Source organism: Sphaerodactylus townsendi, linkage group LG05 (genome assembly GCF_021028975.2).
Source record: "Sphaerodactylus townsendi isolate TG3544 linkage group LG05, MPM_Stown_v2.3, whole genome shotgun sequence".
Taxonomy (NCBI): Eukaryota; Metazoa; Chordata; class Lepidosauria; order Squamata; family Sphaerodactylidae; genus Sphaerodactylus; species Sphaerodactylus townsendi.
The window spans coordinates 13,606,618-13,624,606 of NC_059429.1; the positions used below are offsets into that span (position 1 = coordinate 13,606,618).

The following is a 17,989-nucleotide window of genomic DNA, read 5'->3' on the forward strand; positions in this document are numbered from 1 at the left end:
TATAGTCAAGGGCTGAATTTCTGAGCTATTCCTTCTATAGTTCACTATGAGCTCCTTTGTCTTGTTAGTGTTAAGAACCAGGTTATTTTCCCTGCACCATGAGAGCAGTCGGTCCACTTCATTCCGATAGGCAGACTCATCCCCTCCAGAGATGAGCCCCACCACCGTTGTGTCATCAGCAAATTTGATAATGGTGTTACTATGATAGACAGGAGTACAGTCATATGTATAAAGGGTGAACAGTAAAGGACTCAACACACAGCCCTGTGGCGTTCCCATATTTAGAGTAAGAACTGAGGAAACCCGATTCTGGACAATACAGAAATGGTTGGAATATATATGGGAACAAATACCATTAGACATTTTTGACATAATGTCAAGAAACCAAATAGGGCAAGAAAAACAAAAACCGATCTGGACCGATCTGGACAATACAGAAATGGTTGGAATATATATGGGAACAAATACCATTAGACATTTTTGACATAATGTCAGGAAACCAAATAGGGCAAGAAAAACAAAAAGATATGAAGTGGATCTGGACTGAATTCAAAGACTGGTTAAACGAAATTGGAATTACAGAAGAAAACTGGAAAAGAAGATTAGAAAGAATGGACCTGCTGCTGCACATTTAAAGAAGAGAAGAAGAAGGGGGAGGGGGGAAAGGGGCAAAAAGATATGGAGGATGAAATATAAAGATGTATAATATAAATCTGTAACAATCCAAAATATCAATAAAAAATTTTAAAAAACCTATTTAGAAAGCACCAGATTCTATCCTGGTTTTATCCCCGGGCTCTAAGATTTTGCCAACCAGGTAGAAGTTTGTGTTCTGACTCTACTATGCATGCCCTTTATACTCAGCCCTTTCCCTTTCAAAGTCATTTTTAAATTAGATTTATATCCTGTCCTTTTCCAGCCAGACCCAGGGCAGCTGGAAACATATAAAGTTGTACACATTTTAAATGAGGCATGATCTAAGTTTATTCATCCAATGGATCGCTGAGGCCTTTAACAGCCAGAATCAACCGGCTGTTGGGGTTTTCCTGGGCTGTGTGGCTGTGGTCTGGTAGTTTTTGCTCCTAAGCAGCAGTGGCGTAGGAGGTTAAGAGCTCGTGTATCTAATCTGGAGGAACCGGGTTTGATTCCCAGCTCTGCCGCCTGAGCTGTGGAGGCTTATCTGGGGAATTCAGATTAGCCTGTGCACTCCCACACATGCCAGCTGGGTGACCTTGGGCTAGTCACAGCTTCTCAGAGCTCTCTCAGCCCCACCTACCTCACAGGGTCTTTGTTGTGAGGGGGGAAGGGCAAGGAGATTGTAAGCCCCCTTGAGTCTCCTGCAGGAGAGAAAGGGGGGATATAAATCCAAACTCTTCTTCTTCTCCTAACATTTTGTCTGCATCTGTGGCTTGCATCTTCAGAGGCATGTCATGGGAAGATGTATTTGAGAAGCACATCTTGCTGCGACATGCCTCTGAAATGTCAGCCATAGATGCAGGTAAAATGTTAGGAACAAAAACTACCAGACCTTGGCTACACTGGAAAACCCTCAACAGCCAGTTTATTCATTCAATTCTAGAAAAATTCCCAGGCTGTTATGACTGGCTTCTTTCCGATGAGAACCCCCAAATCTCAAGCCAAGTTCTGCCTCCTAGTTTATAAAGCTTGCAATTTGCAAGTCTGCAAAGAGGTTTATTGGAGCTCCGTTCATAAGTGCTTTAATTGTGTTTTTAAGTTCCTGAACGTTAATATTCTTGCTGGCTATGTGTACAGCTCATTTAGTATGTTATTTTTGTTTGCTGGTTAAAGACTAACAGTTAAGAAAAGATGAAAACAATCTATTAAAATACCATAGCACAATTCTAAATCCCGTCGATCAAAATTCCCACTGGAGCTCCGGCATCCCATCCTTTCAACCCAAGACTCATAAAGTCGGGAATCTTCCGAAAATATCTCAGTAGGGCAGAAACGTAATAAAAAAGGTTTATTTTTCCTTCAAAGATTTGATACACAGGATACATGTTTAGAGAAGTCACACCAGCAGGCAAGACCGATCTTTCAATCTTCTAATAAAATGAGTTGGGGTTATGGGAGACGGTGAGGGAGACAGTTAAAATGGTATAGGGATGTCCAATCTGCCGACTGAAGTACTACCTAGACCTTTTAAGTATTTCAGGTTAAAAAAGAAATAAATTTTTCTGTACAAAAATCAATGTGTTGCAGTTTCTTCTACGTACACGCGCAGGGGCCCCCGCCACAAACTTGGAAGGAATCAGCTGCCAGGTTTACAAGGCAAAGGGTGTCTCCTGCTGCAGACGCTGCTTCCTTTTCTTTTCTAAGATCTCCTCTTCAAATATCAACCTTTCCCTGCGGGAAGCAAACGAATATATACATATTTTTAAAAACCCAACCACTGTCATAAGAACATAAGAACGAGCCTGCTGGATCAGACCAGAGTCCATCTAGTCCAGCACTCTGCTACTTGCAGTGGCCCACCAGGTGCCTTTGGGAACTCACGTGCATGATGTGAAAGCAATGGCCTTCTGCTGCTGCTGCTCCTGAGCACCTGGTGTGCTAAGGCATTTGAAGTCTCAGATCAAGGAGGATCAAGATTGGTAGCCACAGATCGACTCCTCCTCCATAAATCTGTCCAAGCCCCTTTTAAAGCTATCCAGGTTAGTGGCCGTCACCACCTCCTGTGGCAGCATATTCCAAACACCAATCACACGTTGCGTGAAGAAGTGTTTCCTTTTATTAGTCCTAATTCTTCCCCCCAGCATTTTCAATGTCTGCCCCCTGGTTCTAGTCAATCTAAAGAAGCTTCTCCGATCCCTTGAATCAAGCACACGCAAAAATAAAGAATGACGGCCCAGAAGTGAGATTTTACAGAACACTGTAAATTGCTATTAGATCATTCATGGGTTCGGATTCACAGCTGGGATGGCTTATGTGGTTTCATGCTTACTCTGGAAATGTCAGCCATAGATGCAGGTAAAATGTTAGGAACAAAAACTACCAGACAGGCAGCAGAAAATGGTACCGGCAGCAGATTTCAGCTTCCTAAGAAAATGGTACCGGCAGCAGATTTCAGCTTCCTAAGAAAATGGTACCGGCAACAGATTTCAGCTTCCTAAGAAAATGGTACCGGCAGCAGATTTCAGCTTCCTAAGAAATCCAGCTTTCTTTGAGACACTTTTTCACTGACTACAAAAAGCCTAGGCAGCGTTGTGCTTAGAAAGACAGCCTAGGACTGGAAAAACCCACAGTCAGATTCTCAGTTTGTCTTTCTGTCTGCGAGAAGGTTTCTCTCTCAGCCTAGCCTACCTCGCAAGAGCGTCGTCAGCCTAAAATCGAAGCAAGGTGGGTTACATATGCCGCCACGAGCTCTTCGGAGAAAGGGACACCTTTCCCCCCCTCTCACACGCACTGCGTGGCAGATCTCATAATCTCTGCTGTTTGTGAGAGAGGGCAAAGAGCGACCTTTTCCCCTTCTTTACAAAGGTGAAAGAAATGGCCCTGCGTTATTCTTTTATTTGGGCTTTTTGGCTCCACCCCACCTCCCGTACTCTGCTTCCCCCCTCCCTGAGGATCAGGAGGGCTTTTAAAAACTTTATTTCAACTTCAAGCAAAAATTGATAGGTCGAATATAGGAACATCAAAATACCGAGGAATATCAAAACAACAAGCCTCTTTTTCCTCCTGCAGCAGCAGGAACTGGGGGGGGGGAAGAGAGAGAGGGACTATGAGTTCTAGGCCACAGTCCCCTTCTTCAGCAGAGTGTGGCCAAGGAATTGCTTTGCCTCTTTCATTTTGGGGGTGGGGGTGGTTATTTTTGGAAAGGGGCTACAACATTGATATAACTGCAAAACAACAATATTGATCTTCCAGCCATTTAAAGAGCTTTAGCAAACTTGGGACTTTAAGAGTGAGTTGATGGGCGGAGTTCAGCAGACAAGCTGTGCAGTAGGCAGAGAGAAGAGAAAGCCTCAACGACACATTACACTCAAACTCACACTTATGTGCTCAATTTAAAGACAAATACCTTTGGCTGAGCAATGGCCCCCTTATGTATTTCTCTTCTGCCTTCTTGTAGTCAATCCGATCCACGGCTGAAATTGCATATATGATGGCCTGTCAGGGGGAACACAAAAGCAGAACTCCTGTTTTAAAGCTGCTTTGCATATCGTCCCTGCCCACAGCGTCTCCCTTCCCCTGACCAGCCTCCACCCACCCCAAAACTCAATCCCCCACAGGTCCCTGCTGAAGCCCCCACCATTCCCCCCGTGTCCACCCCCCTCAAACCAAGCCAGCCCCTCCACAAGCCTCCCCATTCCCCTGTGAAGCTGCAATCTACCAAACAACCAATCCGCCCCTCTGGGACACAGGTGATAAGCCACCTTCCCACTCAGCCCACCATAACCCCTCATCATTCACACGCACATCCTCCCTCTGTCCCAAACACCCGACTTGACAGGCGGTGCATAGTGAGTTGTGAGGGAACCAGGATAAACCGTGTGGGAGGGGGGGCAGAAGATGGCAGGTGGTGAACTAGGCCAGTGTTTTCCCTTCCCCCCCCTTTCTAGAGCCCATTTTATGGTCTTTTACTGCTAGTTATAAATAAAGATAGCGAAGGGTGGTGGATAAGAAGAAGAGTTGGATTTATACCCCCCTTTCTCTCCTGTAAGGAGACTCAAAGGGGCTTACAAACTCCTTTCCCTTCCCACCCTCACAACAAACACCCTCTGAGGTGGGTGGGGCTGAGAGAGCTCCTAAGAGCTGTGACTAGTCCAAGGTCACCCAGCCGGCATGTGTTGGAGTGCCCGAGCTAATCTAGTTCCCCAGATAAGCTTCCACAGCTCAAGTGGCAGAGCGGGGAATCAAACCCGGTTCTCCAGATTAGAGTGCACCTGCTCTTAACCGCTACGCCATGCTGGCTCTAGGTAAGATGTTGACCGGGAGACGCGGCTTGGAGCCCTTGCTGAGAGGTGAAGTTTGGCAGAGCCGCCCAGGCCCAGTTCAGCAAAGGGGAGGTAGACCTTGCACATTGCCTTGACGGATCAAGACCAGCGGTGCATCTAGCCCAGCACTCTGTCCACGCAGTGGCCAACCAGTTGCTGTGCATGGAAGCTGAAGTCTGCCCCAATGGGGATTCCTAGCCCACGTTTCAGAGTTTTTACTGCCTCTGAATATCAACAACTCCCTCAGCTGCAGCGACTGCTAAATAAGCAACAAGAACATGGGGTTGGGACATTTTGAAATATGTAGAACAGTTAGTAAAAGTAAAAAATTGATGTAAAATAATGATTTATTAATAGTGGGGATAATAGATGATATAAAATAGAACTTTGGAACCAATGTATAAAATAATGATCAGAGCAGCACATGCAGTGTTAGCGTTGGGCTGGAAAGACAACAAGAAATGGACAGTCTCAAAATGGTTAGAATATATCTGGGAACAAATACAGCTAGAAATTTTTGAGAGACTGGCAAAAAATACCCTATGGCAATGGTGGTGAACCTATGGCACGGGTGCCAGAGGTGGCACTCAGAGCCCTCTCTGTGGGCACGCACAAACAGAGTCGCGCCCACCCACCCCACACATCTAGGCTGGCCTGGGCCGCTGGGCTCTATTATTAGCATTAAACCTAATTTTGGGGAAGCAGTGTAGGTAACCTGTTAAGCGCTGTTAAACCCCACTGATTTTCATGCGAAGAACTAAAGTGCAATCCTTTACCTGGGAGTAAGCTCAGTTGCTGGCAATGGGGCCTGCTTCTGAGTAAACCCTCCTAGGGTCGTGATTCACCCATTGGAAGAGTTGCATGGCTGCTTCAGAGCAAAGCCACCAACTACCACCAAGCTTACTCCCGAGTAACGCACGCCTCGGAGCCAACCGGTTTTTCTAAACGAAAACCTCAGTATTCAGGTTAAATTGCCGTGTTGGCACTTTGCGATAAATAAGTGGGCTTTGGGTTGCAGTTTGGGCACCCGGTCTCGAAAAGGTTCGCCATCACTGCACTATGGCAAGAGAAATTAGAAGATATTATGAAATTATGGACATTGTATGAGAAATGGATGGAAGAAGCCAGATTTAACGAAGAACTATGGAACAAGAGAATAAGAAGAATGAACCTTCTGCTGCTTGCTTGAATAACCAATGAAAAGAAGGAGGGAGGGGGGAGAAAAAGGAAAAATGTATAGTTTGAACAAACATATTGAATGTAACAAATATAACAATATTCTATACAATAAAAAATTATATATAAAAAAAAGAACATGGGGTTGGGGAGGGAGCCAAGAACTGGTGGGCGGCAAAGCGATTCGTTTACCTCTGGAAAGAGGACGTCCAAGATGAACTTGATGTTGTTGCCGTTGACGCGCGGCAGCAGCTCCGCATTGACTTCCTGGTAAACTTTTTCCAAATAGTCGACCACGAGGTCCTGCTGGCTGTCATCTTCCAGGTAGGTCTCAATGCAGGTCAGGTACGGAGGCGCGTTGAGGAACTCCTTCAGCCACCGCGAGGGTTTTTTGCTCTTCAGGATGTCTTGGAGGTGCTCGTCCGCCCCCCGGGCCTTCACAATGAACTCCACGATCTTCTTGTTGGCCTTGTCTCTGGCGGCTCGGGTCCTGTCGGGGAGAACTTTCTTGGCAGGCTTAGTAGGAGTTGCCTCAAACGAGGGTTCTTCGGAGTCTGCTTCTGATATGTGGGGGAAGCTCATCTGGGACAGGTTGAGATGGGTCTCTTTTCTGACTGAGTAGCCTTAAAAGAAAAGGGCACAGGGGAAAGAATGTTGAATCAGCGGATTTACTTGGAGTAGACCACCTTGCAGGATGCAATGTAGACAAGAACTGACAGACACACGGTTACCAGTGCAGTTCTTTGTATTGCTATCTACTGACAAAGTGCTTCGCCAGACCACAGGTGTGTTCAGGCACATATCACCCTGTTGTCTGTGCTATCTATATACAAATGTGGTACCAATCAGGTGCCCTCACCTTATCATGCGTTTTGCACCCTGCGGTTACATGTTGTGCCACTCCAGTCCTAATTTGCACACCGGCACTCCTGCTGGAAGGGAGGGTCCAGCTGTCATTTAGATTTTGCTCATCTAAACACTTGTTCCTGACACCCCTTCCAAAAAAAAATCCCGGTATGACCCAGTATTTCTTACATTATTTACAACATTGACAGACACCACATTTAGCTGTTCACACAGTAGCTCATATTTTTCTCTTGCAGTAGGTTTAGTCAAGGCATCAGCTACATTCAGTTTAGAATCCACATGTTGCAGTTTAATGAACCCACTCTGTACCAGTTCACGTACACGTTCATACTTGACACCTATATATTTCGTTCTGGCTTTTAAGTTCTCGGTTTCAGCTAAATGGATGGCTGTCTGCGAGTCTTCTAACAGTGGTATTGGTTGTTGGACATTCTCACCTAGTTCTGTCAACAACGCCTTTAGCCACAACAGACAAAGAAAGCCAGACCTGAATGGTATATTTTTGTAGATTATGGGAAGCCACCTAGCAAGTTTTCTTTTATTGCTACCTTGCTTCTCTCCCCAACAGGTATGAAGAAGGAGCCCCCATTTGAATTTCCCAGTGTGAATTTGGATAATGCTTTTTCAGCTTTTTGCAACCATTCCCACAAAGAGAAGAATGTTGGTGAGCCAGCCTTCAGGTCTACTTATCAGAATTGATTTGTTTTTACATTCCTGCCTGGAAAGCCACTGAGTTTGGGATTCTCAAAAAAAAAAGTGTAGACTCACATCTGGAACAAAGAAGAAGAAGAGTTTGGATTTATATCCCCCCTTTCTCTCCTGTAGGAGACTCAAAGGGGCTGACAATCTCCTTGCCCTTCCCCCCCTCACAACAAACACCCTGTGAGGTAGGTGGGGCTGAGAGAGCTCCGAGAAGCTGTGACTAGCCCAAGGTCACCCAGCTGGCGGGTGTGGGAGTGGACAGGCTAATCTGAATTCCTCAGATAAGCCTCTACAACTCAAGCGGCAGAGCTGGGAATCAAACCCGGTTCCTCCAGATCAGAGTGCACCTGCTCTTAGCCACTACGCCACTGCTGCTCCTTGTTTGGGACTTGTTTGGGCACAGATGATTCAGGACTATGATGTTTTCCAAATGGGAGGTGTAGGAAAAGCAGCATTTGGGGAAAGAGGGATTTTATTTTTTTTACCATACCTAATTATGCTTGATAACGTTTGTACGTTGTTCTGCCATTCTTGCCTTCATAACATTTACTGTGACAGTTACCTAAAGGCTCAACTGTTTCATTGCTCACTTGTGGATGTATTCTGAGACAGCTCTCCTTTGGATGGATAAGAACTCTCCAGCAGGTCCAGAAAAGTCAGCACAGGTTTTACCAGGCTATTCTTAATCCTAAGGGGTGGGTGGGTGGGTGGGGGTATGTGTGTCGTCAAGTCATAGCTGACATCTGGTGGCCCTATTGGGGTTTCAAGAGACATTTGGAGGTGGTTTGCCACAGCCTGCCTCCCCGTGGGCTGAGAGAGTTCTGAGAGAACTGTGACTGGCTTAAGTTCACCCGGGTGATTCGACATGGTAGTAAAATAGAGTTCAACCCAGTTCCTGGAGAAGGGTGCCAACCTAGAATTCCGAGCCATTGTTGTTGCGACCTGTGCAACCAGCTTGATCCCAGCTTCGAGGGCGGATCATTATCTTTGTCACTCTTCGGCCAGCAGCTCTGTTCCGATTGGCTGCTGTTCTCTGGTCGTGTTCCTCGTCTATCCCCACACGTTATTTAAAAACTACCACAGGAAATGGAGAGGGACCCAGAGAGGTGGCATGCGTTACAGGAATTGAGCCAGCTGTACGCATGCAGATGTCACAAAACACTCAGCTGTGATTGGCTGAATGGGGGACTCCTGGCACCAGAGAGTCCGCACTTTACTGGAATCGAGCTGAGTTCAAGCTGCTGGTTCCCTAAGAGAAAAAGTGATAGTAGTTCCCAGACTGGAGTCGGAAATTTGGCCGTTACACAGGGGTGAAGCTGGTACAAAACCATGTTTCGATCCCAGTGGCTGTGGGAGCACCGTTAGGCAGCTCACAGGCTTAGACTCGATACTTAGGTCGAGCAATCAAAGAGTGGAATCGACCCCAGAGGGCTTCGTGTGGAGGAGTAGGGAATCAAACCCACTTCTCCAGAATTGCATCAGCTGCTTTTAACTACTACAATTCGCTGGCTCTTGTGGTGCAGTGGTTAAGAGGAGCAGAACCAATCTCAGTTCTTCCAGGACTCCCTCAGCCTGCGGGGAGGCAGGCAATGGTGCCCCACCTCCAAACATCTCTGGCCTTGAAAGCCCTATGGGGTCGCCGTAAGTCAACATGACTTGATGGCACGTGTGCGTGCACACTGTCGGCCAGTTTGTGACACAAGGACCCAAAGCAGTTTACCACGTGGTTTTCCACCCCTCACAACCTCCACCCACTGAAAAAGGTTAGGTTGAGATGACTGGCCCACGGACCCCCAGCAAGGTTCCAACAGTCAAAGTTAAAGCTGGGTCTTCCCAATCCTCACTGCTACAGTATGCTGGTTTATCCAACAAACTTGAAAAGGCTTTCCAAAACTGAAACTCAGCCCCTTCTGCGCACCCACACAATTGAACCCAAAGTTCTAGCATTCTTTCCTAGGGGATCTGTTGGCCTCTGCCACACTCCATAGGCTACAGTTGAAGCTAGTTGGCATCTTCAATGGATTTAGATTTTTCATGTACTATTAATTAACCACTAACTAATTAACTAATTGAGTGGTAATTTAATTAATTATACTTTGTATACCTGCCCTCCCCAGGGCTCCAGTGAATAGGGAATGTTGGTAGTTAGAATGTTGTGTTGTTATTATGCTGTAAAATGCTTCTGATAGTATACCAGTGACGCTTAGACCTTTTAGAGACTGAGTGCCTGGAATTACTGACCCCAAGAGCCACTTTCTATTGGATTAAAAGTGCCTTTTAGCAGATTTAACCTATGAACACTGAGGTTTAAGTTTTGTAGAAAAAAACAGTTGGCTCCGAGGTGTGCATTACTCAAATTCTAAGCTTGGTGGTAGATGGTGGCTTTGCTTTGGAAACAACCATACAACTCTTCAAAGGGGTGAATCACGCAGGTCTGGGAGGAGTTTACTCAGAAGCAAGCCCCATTGCTGCAGCAAACCATGGCTGACTTTACTCAGGTAAAGGGATCATGCTTTAGTTCTTTGCTTGAAAATCAGTGGGAATTATAACAGCTTAGCTGGGGTTACCTACACTGCTTCCCCAAAACTAGGTCTCTTGGGTTTAATGCTAATGATAGGTCCTTGTGACCCAGGCCAGTCTAGATGTAGAGGCTGTCGTGCTCCACAGAGAGAATGGGTACCCCTGATGCCCTCAGCACCCGTGCTATAGGTTAAACCACCACTGTATCATACTGTTACAAATTATTTACGATATTTGTTAATGCTGATATGTGGTAGTTGTTAACCTGAGATGCTTGGACTGGTGCTGTGAGGAGTTGCTTTGTAGTGAAGTTGGTTCATGCCTATTGCATTGATATGCTGCTGTTATTTACTATATTTGTACACATACACTTTGAGCCATTGATGACTGAGGAGGTGATTTATAAATTAAAAGTCAAATCAGATCAAACCAAAAATTTGGCGCAAACAGCACTTCCACTAGACCATGGGTCTGCAACCTGCGGCTCTCAGATGTTCATGAGGACTACAATTCCCATCAGCCCACAGCAGCATGGCCATATGGTAGGAGCTGAGGTAAGAATGCTTGTAGTTCATGGGCATTATCGGAGAGCCGCAGGTTGCAGACCCCTGCACTAGACAAATACATTAGGAAAGGTCAGAACAAGGCAGACAGAAGAGTTTTTCCCCATTCCTGAATCTCCCTGGCAAAGTGTCACCCAAAGTCTGATGAGTCACCCAAAGTCTGATGAGGGCTGACGTCCCTCATCAGAATGCTGAGAATCCCAGAGGAGTTTAAGGACCATTTGAAAATTGCAACGGAGCAGAGGTGAAGGTCAGCAGCCACTTCAACAGGACCGTGAGCACTCCACTGCCAGCAACAGACAAAAAGAGATCTCTGTTTGGGGGCATTTGCCAAACGCCCCTGGGATTCACACCTCCCGTGCTTGGCAGGGGAAGCTCCATTTCACTGGCATCAGCAGAGAAAGCTTCCTGGCCTCCCCCCCTTGCAGTTTTGGATCTGGCTTTGGGGGGGGTGGGAAGAGGATCTGTGGGCATGGTCCAGCGCCCAGCCACTGAAGCAGAGAAGAGATTCCCCATCGGAAGGACTACTCACTTATGTCGTCAGCACAGTACTCCAAGAAGGTGCCCATTGCAGAAAGAGCTGACTGACCTGGGCTTGAATGCGAGATGAGAGAGCTCTGAGGTTAGACTACTTGACTTCACGGTGGGGAGATTCTGCTGCACGGCCCTGCCAGGGTTTGCTGCCCTCTCAAGATGGAAGCAGAATTTGAAGGTAAAGCAAATACATCCCGGTGCATCAGAGGCCAGTTTCTAAGTTCTGTTTCTTGGTCATGCTAGTGCGAGAACACTAGAACACCACAGGGGGAGGGAGCAGCAATGACTCTGTTGATGGGCATTTGTTTCCACCAACCCCCAGAACTGACGCTCCTTCTTTTCCCTCCCTTTCGGGAGAAGAGACAGTATCACCACCCACCAAGAACTAGGAGAGACAGCCAGCCTCTCTTTTATCTACTGCAGGGGTGTCCAACTCTGGCCATGCTGGCAGGGACCAGAGGTGGGATCCAGCCGGTTCTCACCAGTTCCCGGTGAGTGGCTAGTTACCTAATTGGCCATTGTGTGTGTGTGTGCCCGAGAGGGAGGTTGGCTAATTGGGTCCACTTTTTCCATCTCCACTGGGCCTCACTCTCCCAAGAGGCCATCCTGCTGCCTTGAACGTAGCTATGTTCCATGTAGCAATTCATGCGACTAACAATGTAACTCCCCTGAACTGTTAATCCCTTCCAGGTACTGCAACTATTGATTCTCAAACTTTTCGACTTTTATCTCACCAGTCTCTATCCAAAGAACCTGTGTGTTTCACCATTGCTGTGTTCAGATTTGTGGGAGTTGGGGCATTTTTCTATAATGTGATGATGATTTGTAGAAATGACCCGAGGGTGCAAAAAAAATTCCTTTAGAATCGTGCAGTGGTGGCTGGCAATGCTCCATGGGGCGGTCATCCAACCTCAGGGTTTCCTTGCACACCAGGGGCTCAGGTTTGCCTAGGTACGCCTCTGCCCCCTTTGCTGAGAGGGGGGGACTGGCCATGAGGAACCTCAAGCATTAAAATTCTTTAGATCCCTGCTACCACTGGTAGCACTATGTAATGGGAATGCGTGCAGATCCACTTGAACATTCTAAAGTACCGTGAGTTGGACACCACTGATCGACTGCAACCTTTGCGCTGAATTTTAATTGTCGCAACCCACTTTGAGAACTGGCTGAAGAGTGGGGCAAAATTACTTTTGGGACGGCAGCCCCTTTTGCACCTGAAGGGTAAATTTGCACTGCCAGCCCAAGACAGACATGCTGGGTTTGGAAAGAAGAATGCAAGGGACTGGCAAAGAGGAGATTTGGAACAAGGAATAAGGCAGACTAGAAGAAGAAGAAGGGGAAGAGGAAGAAGAGGAAGAAGAAGAGGAGGAAGAAGAGGAAGAAGAAGAGGAAGAAGAGGAAGAAGAGGAAGAAGAGGAAGAAGAAGAGGAGGAGGAAGAGGAGGAGGAAGAAGAGGAGGAAGAAGAGGAGGAAGAGGAAGAAGAGGAGGAGGAGGAAGAAGAGGAAGAAGAGGAAGAGGAAGAAGAAGGGGAAGAAGAAGAAGGGGAAGAAGAAGGGGAAGAAAGTGGCAAAGTGAAGCCTGGTCTGTCATCTGGTGACCAACGATGCCTGGACATACCTCATAACTAGGAGGAAAAGCCATGCATGCAACATGTCTGCCCCAATGTTCTCACTCGTCAGCGTAGGCATTAAAGAGAAGGAAGCAAAGGTCTCCAGAAGATCGCACAATGGAACAGAGTAGAGGAGCAAACCGATCAGGAAAGGGTTAACCAACTCCACTTCAGCCGTCTTACCTTCCTCCATTCCTGCCCAGGCAATCTGAGCAAAACCTGCCCACACATTTCATCTTCTATATCAGGGGTCTGCAACCTGCGACTCTCCAGATGCTCAAGGACTACAATTCCCATCAGCCCCTGGCAGGGGCTGATGGGAATTGTAGTCCTTGAACATCTGGAGAGCCGCAGGTTGCAGACCCCTGTTCTATATCGACAACCAACAAGGATTTTTTTTTTTTAAAGCCAGGAATTCGACGAGGCATGGCATGACTGGGGGCGGGGAAGGGGCCTGTGTTATCTACCCAAGAAGCACATGCTCTTGTTCCTGGAAAGGAAAGAGGGTATTTCATGGAATAGAAGGCGTTGCCCTATCAGCTTACCTACTCGAATTCTGTAGTCTACGATCAGGTTGATACACCAGTTGATTTCATCCTGATAGTTCTCTCTGGCTTTATCCTAGGAGACAGGGGGGAAAAAAGACAGAAAGAGGGCGGCTTCTCTTTCCTAATTTCTGTTTCATTCACCCATCCACACACAGGCCCTCTAAGGATCGCAGCAGCACCGTCGGCGCTCCCCAGATCTGACCGTTACGGCCCTACTTACTGTCAGAGTCTGCTTCTCCTCACAGTCAAAGTGTTTCAGTTTTTTGAGAGAGATGGAGAAACTGCACAAAGCAAGACAAAAATATGGTTATTTTATTCCATCGTTCCATCCAATAGAGTTTCACCCATCCCTCTCTTCAAGGAGATCACAGCAACAGGCCGCCTTTCTTCATTTTATCCTCCCATCGATTCGTGAGGCAGTCGGCTTCGTGCCAGAATGTGGATTTGAACCCAGGATTCTGAGGGCCCTCGCCCAGTACTCTTAACTCACAGATCCCCAACACGGTGTCCACAGGCACCCTGGCACCTGCCAATCCCTTTCTGGGTGTCCACTAAGTGTTTTTAGAAATAGAATGAGGTTTTTGCTCAGCAAAGATTCTGATTGGCTGGCAGTTGTTTTAAAGTTGTGGCAGTTTTGTGGCTGACTTCGCCTCCTACTGGCTGTGCCTCCCATGCTGTGTCAGAACTCCAAAGGTGTCCGCAGGCTTAAAAAGGCTGGGAACGCCTGCTCTAGCCACTGTGCCGCACCAGCACTCTGAAGGTCAGCATGTTCCATTTTACCCCCCTTGATTCACAGTATAGGAGCACCAAGGCGCAGAGCGGAAGGCTGCAGTACCGTAGTCAAAGTTCTGCTCGTGACCCATGGCTGCACATTAATGTAAAGAAAGCAAAATGAACACTTGTGGCCAATTCTGGCTTTATTGAGGGAAAGAATTCATGTGGCGGACTGACTGGAATACCAGACTAGGACCAAACAAATCTGGGTTCAAATCTTTGCTTTGCCACTGATGATCACTAGATGATCTTGAACTACCATATATACTCATGTATAAGTCGAATTTTTCAGCACATTTTTAATGCTGAAAAAGCTTACCTCGACTTATCCTCGGGTCATTTAATTTTTTTGGTGTTTTTACTTTGCTGGTCAGCAGGGGACGCAGTTTTTATGCTAGCAGCACCAAAATTTCAGGATACCCCCAGACAACACTCCTGATGATACCAGCCAAGTTTGGTTCAGGGGATCCAAAGTTATGGACCCCAAAAGGAGGTGCCCCATTCCCCATTGTTTTCAATTGGAGCTAATAGTAGATGGGGCTACCCTTTTGAGGGATTATAACTTTGGACCCTCTGAACCAAACTTCACCAAACCTGGCTGGTATCATCAGGAGAGTCACTTTATGATACCAGCCACGTTTTGTGAAGTTTGGGTCAGGGAAGCCAAAGACTGACCCCCAAAGGGGGTGCCCCATCCCCCATCGTTTACAATGGAAGCTAATAGGAGATTTTCCATTTCTGATAATTTCCCTCTTAAAATCTAAGTTGGGTTACATTTGGACATACAGATGAGGAGGAGGAATCCAGTTTTGAAGGATTTTAACTCTTGTGTCTTAGCTTGGTTGCTGATTGAGCTAAGGTTTTTGTACTTTTAAAGTTATTGTTGAGACCATATTGTTCTTGTTGAACCTCTTTTCCTCTTACAGAGCCAGTTTACTGTTTTTCTTTGAAATATTCAAAAACATTTAACCTACTGATGCCTCAATTGATGTAATTTTATTGGCATCTATTTTTATTTTTGAAATTTACCAGTAGGTGCTGCATTTCCCACCCTCAACTTGTATACAAGTCAATAAGTTTTCCCAGTTTTTTGTGGTAAGATTAGGTGCCTCGACATATATGCGGGTCGACTTATACACGAGTATATATGGTAACTGCTTTTCCTCAACCTAATCGCAGGGCAGTTGTGAGGTTAACAGAGAACAGTGAACGCTATCCCGAGTGCTTTGGAAGAAGGGAGGAACAACAGAATCCAAATGACAGATACCTGCTTAGATAACAATACGGAAGTTTACTCTTCTGTGTGCACCCTAACAAGATACAGCTACCATACAAATGGGAACCCTCACAGATTAAAAAGGTAAACTGGAATCCCATCCCATCCCCTTCTGTCCTCTGAGGAGCAGGGTTTTTTTTTCCTTCAGCAAGCCTTTATTGGCATAGACAACAGTACAACAATAGTAAAAAACTGATTAAAAACATATACAGTACAGGAAATAAATGTTAGGTCGAAGGAAATCTACTGGCATTTAGTAATTTCCAGGAGAAAGTCTGCCACTATCATACAGAGAGAAGGATCAGGGTTGTCCAACAAGTAGTGTAATCTAAATAAATCGGGGAGATGGGGTAAATGTAAAGGAGTAAGATTCACATACTTGGATCTGATTTCCTTGAATCTGAAACAGTGTAGTAATTGGTGGGCCAGAGATTCAACTGAGCCATCATTACACGGGCACAATCTATTAGCCTTTTCTTGCTTGTTAAATCTGCCATGTAGCAAGGCAGAAGGCATAACATTAAACCTGGCGAGCATTATGGCTCTCCTTTGAGCAGGGTTTATTAAGCGATACAGGTAGTGTGCCAAGTGGCCCTGTTCAAATGGGAGAGAAAAATACAGTGGGGAGCACGTTTTCTTGGCTGCGGTGATTAGGGCTGAGGAGCAGATAGAATGCTCATGTACACTCCATGACACCACCACACTCAATGGCAAATGCGTCAGAAGCCAATTTAGCGACAATCGTGGACCGGCGTTGTTTACCCTTTGGATTTCTTGTCGTCCATAGCCTTTTCTATGAGGTGCACAATGGCTTTCTTTGCTTTCCGCATCACGCTTTTCACCTATTGGAAAAAACAAATGCAAAGACTAAACTCAACAGCACCTCCCTAAACTTTTACATGAAATACATAAGAACCCAAATGGACTGGAATACATGTGCATGTAGATCAGAACGCTGCCTCAGCCTGTCAAATGTCTCTGGGAAACTTCAAAGCCAGGCACAAAGGCTCCTGATTCTACCAGACAGACGCTCATCCCCAGAAAATGATATTTAAGAGCTCAAGAGCCAGGGTTTTCATAGATGCTGTCAAAGCATGATGGAACAGCCTACTGGTAGAAGCATGACAGAGTACAACCCCCACCCCCTTCAAACAGTGTTTAGTGGATGAAGAAGGAGAGTTTGGATTTATATCCCCCCTTTCTCTCCTGTAGGAGACTCAAAGGGGCTTACAATCTCCTTGCCCTTCCCCCCTCACAACAAACACCCTGTGGGGTAGGTGGGGCTGAGAGAGCTTCAAAGAACTGTGACTAGCCCAAGGTCACCCAGCTGGCATGTGTGGGAGTGCACAGGCTAATCTGAATTCCCCAGAGAAGCCTCCACAGCTCAGGCAGCAGAGCGGGGAATCAAACCCAGTTCCTCCAGATTAGAGTACACCTGCTCTTAACCACTTCACCACTGCTGCTCAGTAGAGGTATATCCCCTTTCCCCACCCTTTTAAGGAGGTGTTTTGAGAGCCAAGGGAGGTTAGCGATTGACATGTTTAATATTTTCACTTTAAACATTGCAATTAGCAAGCAAAACATTTTTAATTAATAAGCATATCATGGCAGGCGTTTTTGAAGATGGCCTACGGCAGCTAATTCGTTTCCTTAAGTACAGGGAGAAAATGAGGCCTGTTTTACCTTATTCTGCCCACACAAGGCTGGTCTTTGTTCCAAGCCTGCTCTCCACATCCCAGGACATTTCTGTTTGTTTGTTTGTTTCAGAATGGAGCTCACTGGCTTCTAAAGCAGATCTTGACCCACAGATCCTTAACTGGCCCATTAAGGTTTTGAGGCAAAAGTTTCTTTATCCCCCTGGGGCTTTCTCCTCCTTCATCGCCAATCTGTTTGATTCCCCGCTTTCTCGCATGAGCAGCAAATGCCTATCTAGTGAACCCAGATTTGTTTCCCCGCTCCTACATTCCTGCTGGGTGACCTAGTCACAGTTCATTGAGAACTCTCTCAGCCTGCCCGCCCCCCCACCCCCACCTCACAAGGTTATCTGTTGTGCATAGCTCCAGTGGTGGGATCCAAAAATTTTAGTGTGTTCACATGGGAGCACCTCCGACCTGGATTTTGCAAAAAGATTCAGCAATTTTTGTCAAACCGGGGTTGAGAGAAATAAGACGGGCCTACGTCATTTTGGGGAAGAGACCGATGTGGCGTTCTTCCCCCAAACGCTATATATTTGTTATATTTGTGCCATGTGGAATCCACCCTAGGCAGTGGTGGGATCCAAAAATTTTAGTAACAGGTTCCCATGGTGGTGGGATTCAAACAGTGGCGTAATGCCAATGGGGCTGGTCAGGGCACAATGGGGGCGTGGCTGGGCATTCCAGGGGCGGGGCATTAATAATTTCTCTGTTACTGTAAAAAACTCTTACTGTTAAAAAAAAAGTTCCTAATTTCCAGCTGGTAT

At 46.4% G+C, this 17,989-nt stretch overlaps 1 protein-coding gene across 1 annotated transcript in view; it reads right to left on the minus strand.

Moving 5' to 3' along the window:
• Window positions 1–1,969: 1,969 nt before the first annotated feature.
• PWWP3A (PWWP domain containing 3A, DNA repair factor) overlaps window positions 1,970–17,989 on the minus strand; it is a 31,967-nt gene continuing 15,947 nt past the window's right edge. Inside the window, exons 8-14 of the mRNA XM_048498815.1 lie at window positions 16,291–16,370; window positions 13,699–13,759; window positions 13,476–13,551; window positions 11,319–11,375; window positions 6,327–6,757; window positions 4,043–4,131; window positions 1,970–2,367 (exon numbers count right to left, since the gene is read on the minus strand). Coding sequence (XP_048354772.1) covers window positions 2,286–2,367; window positions 4,043–4,131; window positions 6,327–6,757; window positions 11,319–11,375; window positions 13,476–13,551; window positions 13,699–13,759; window positions 16,291–16,370 — 876 coding nt within the window. The 3' untranslated portion in view covers window positions 1,970–2,285. The remainder of the gene's footprint in view (window positions 2,368–4,042; window positions 4,132–6,326; window positions 6,758–11,318; window positions 11,376–13,475; window positions 13,552–13,698; window positions 13,760–16,290; window positions 16,371–17,989) is intronic.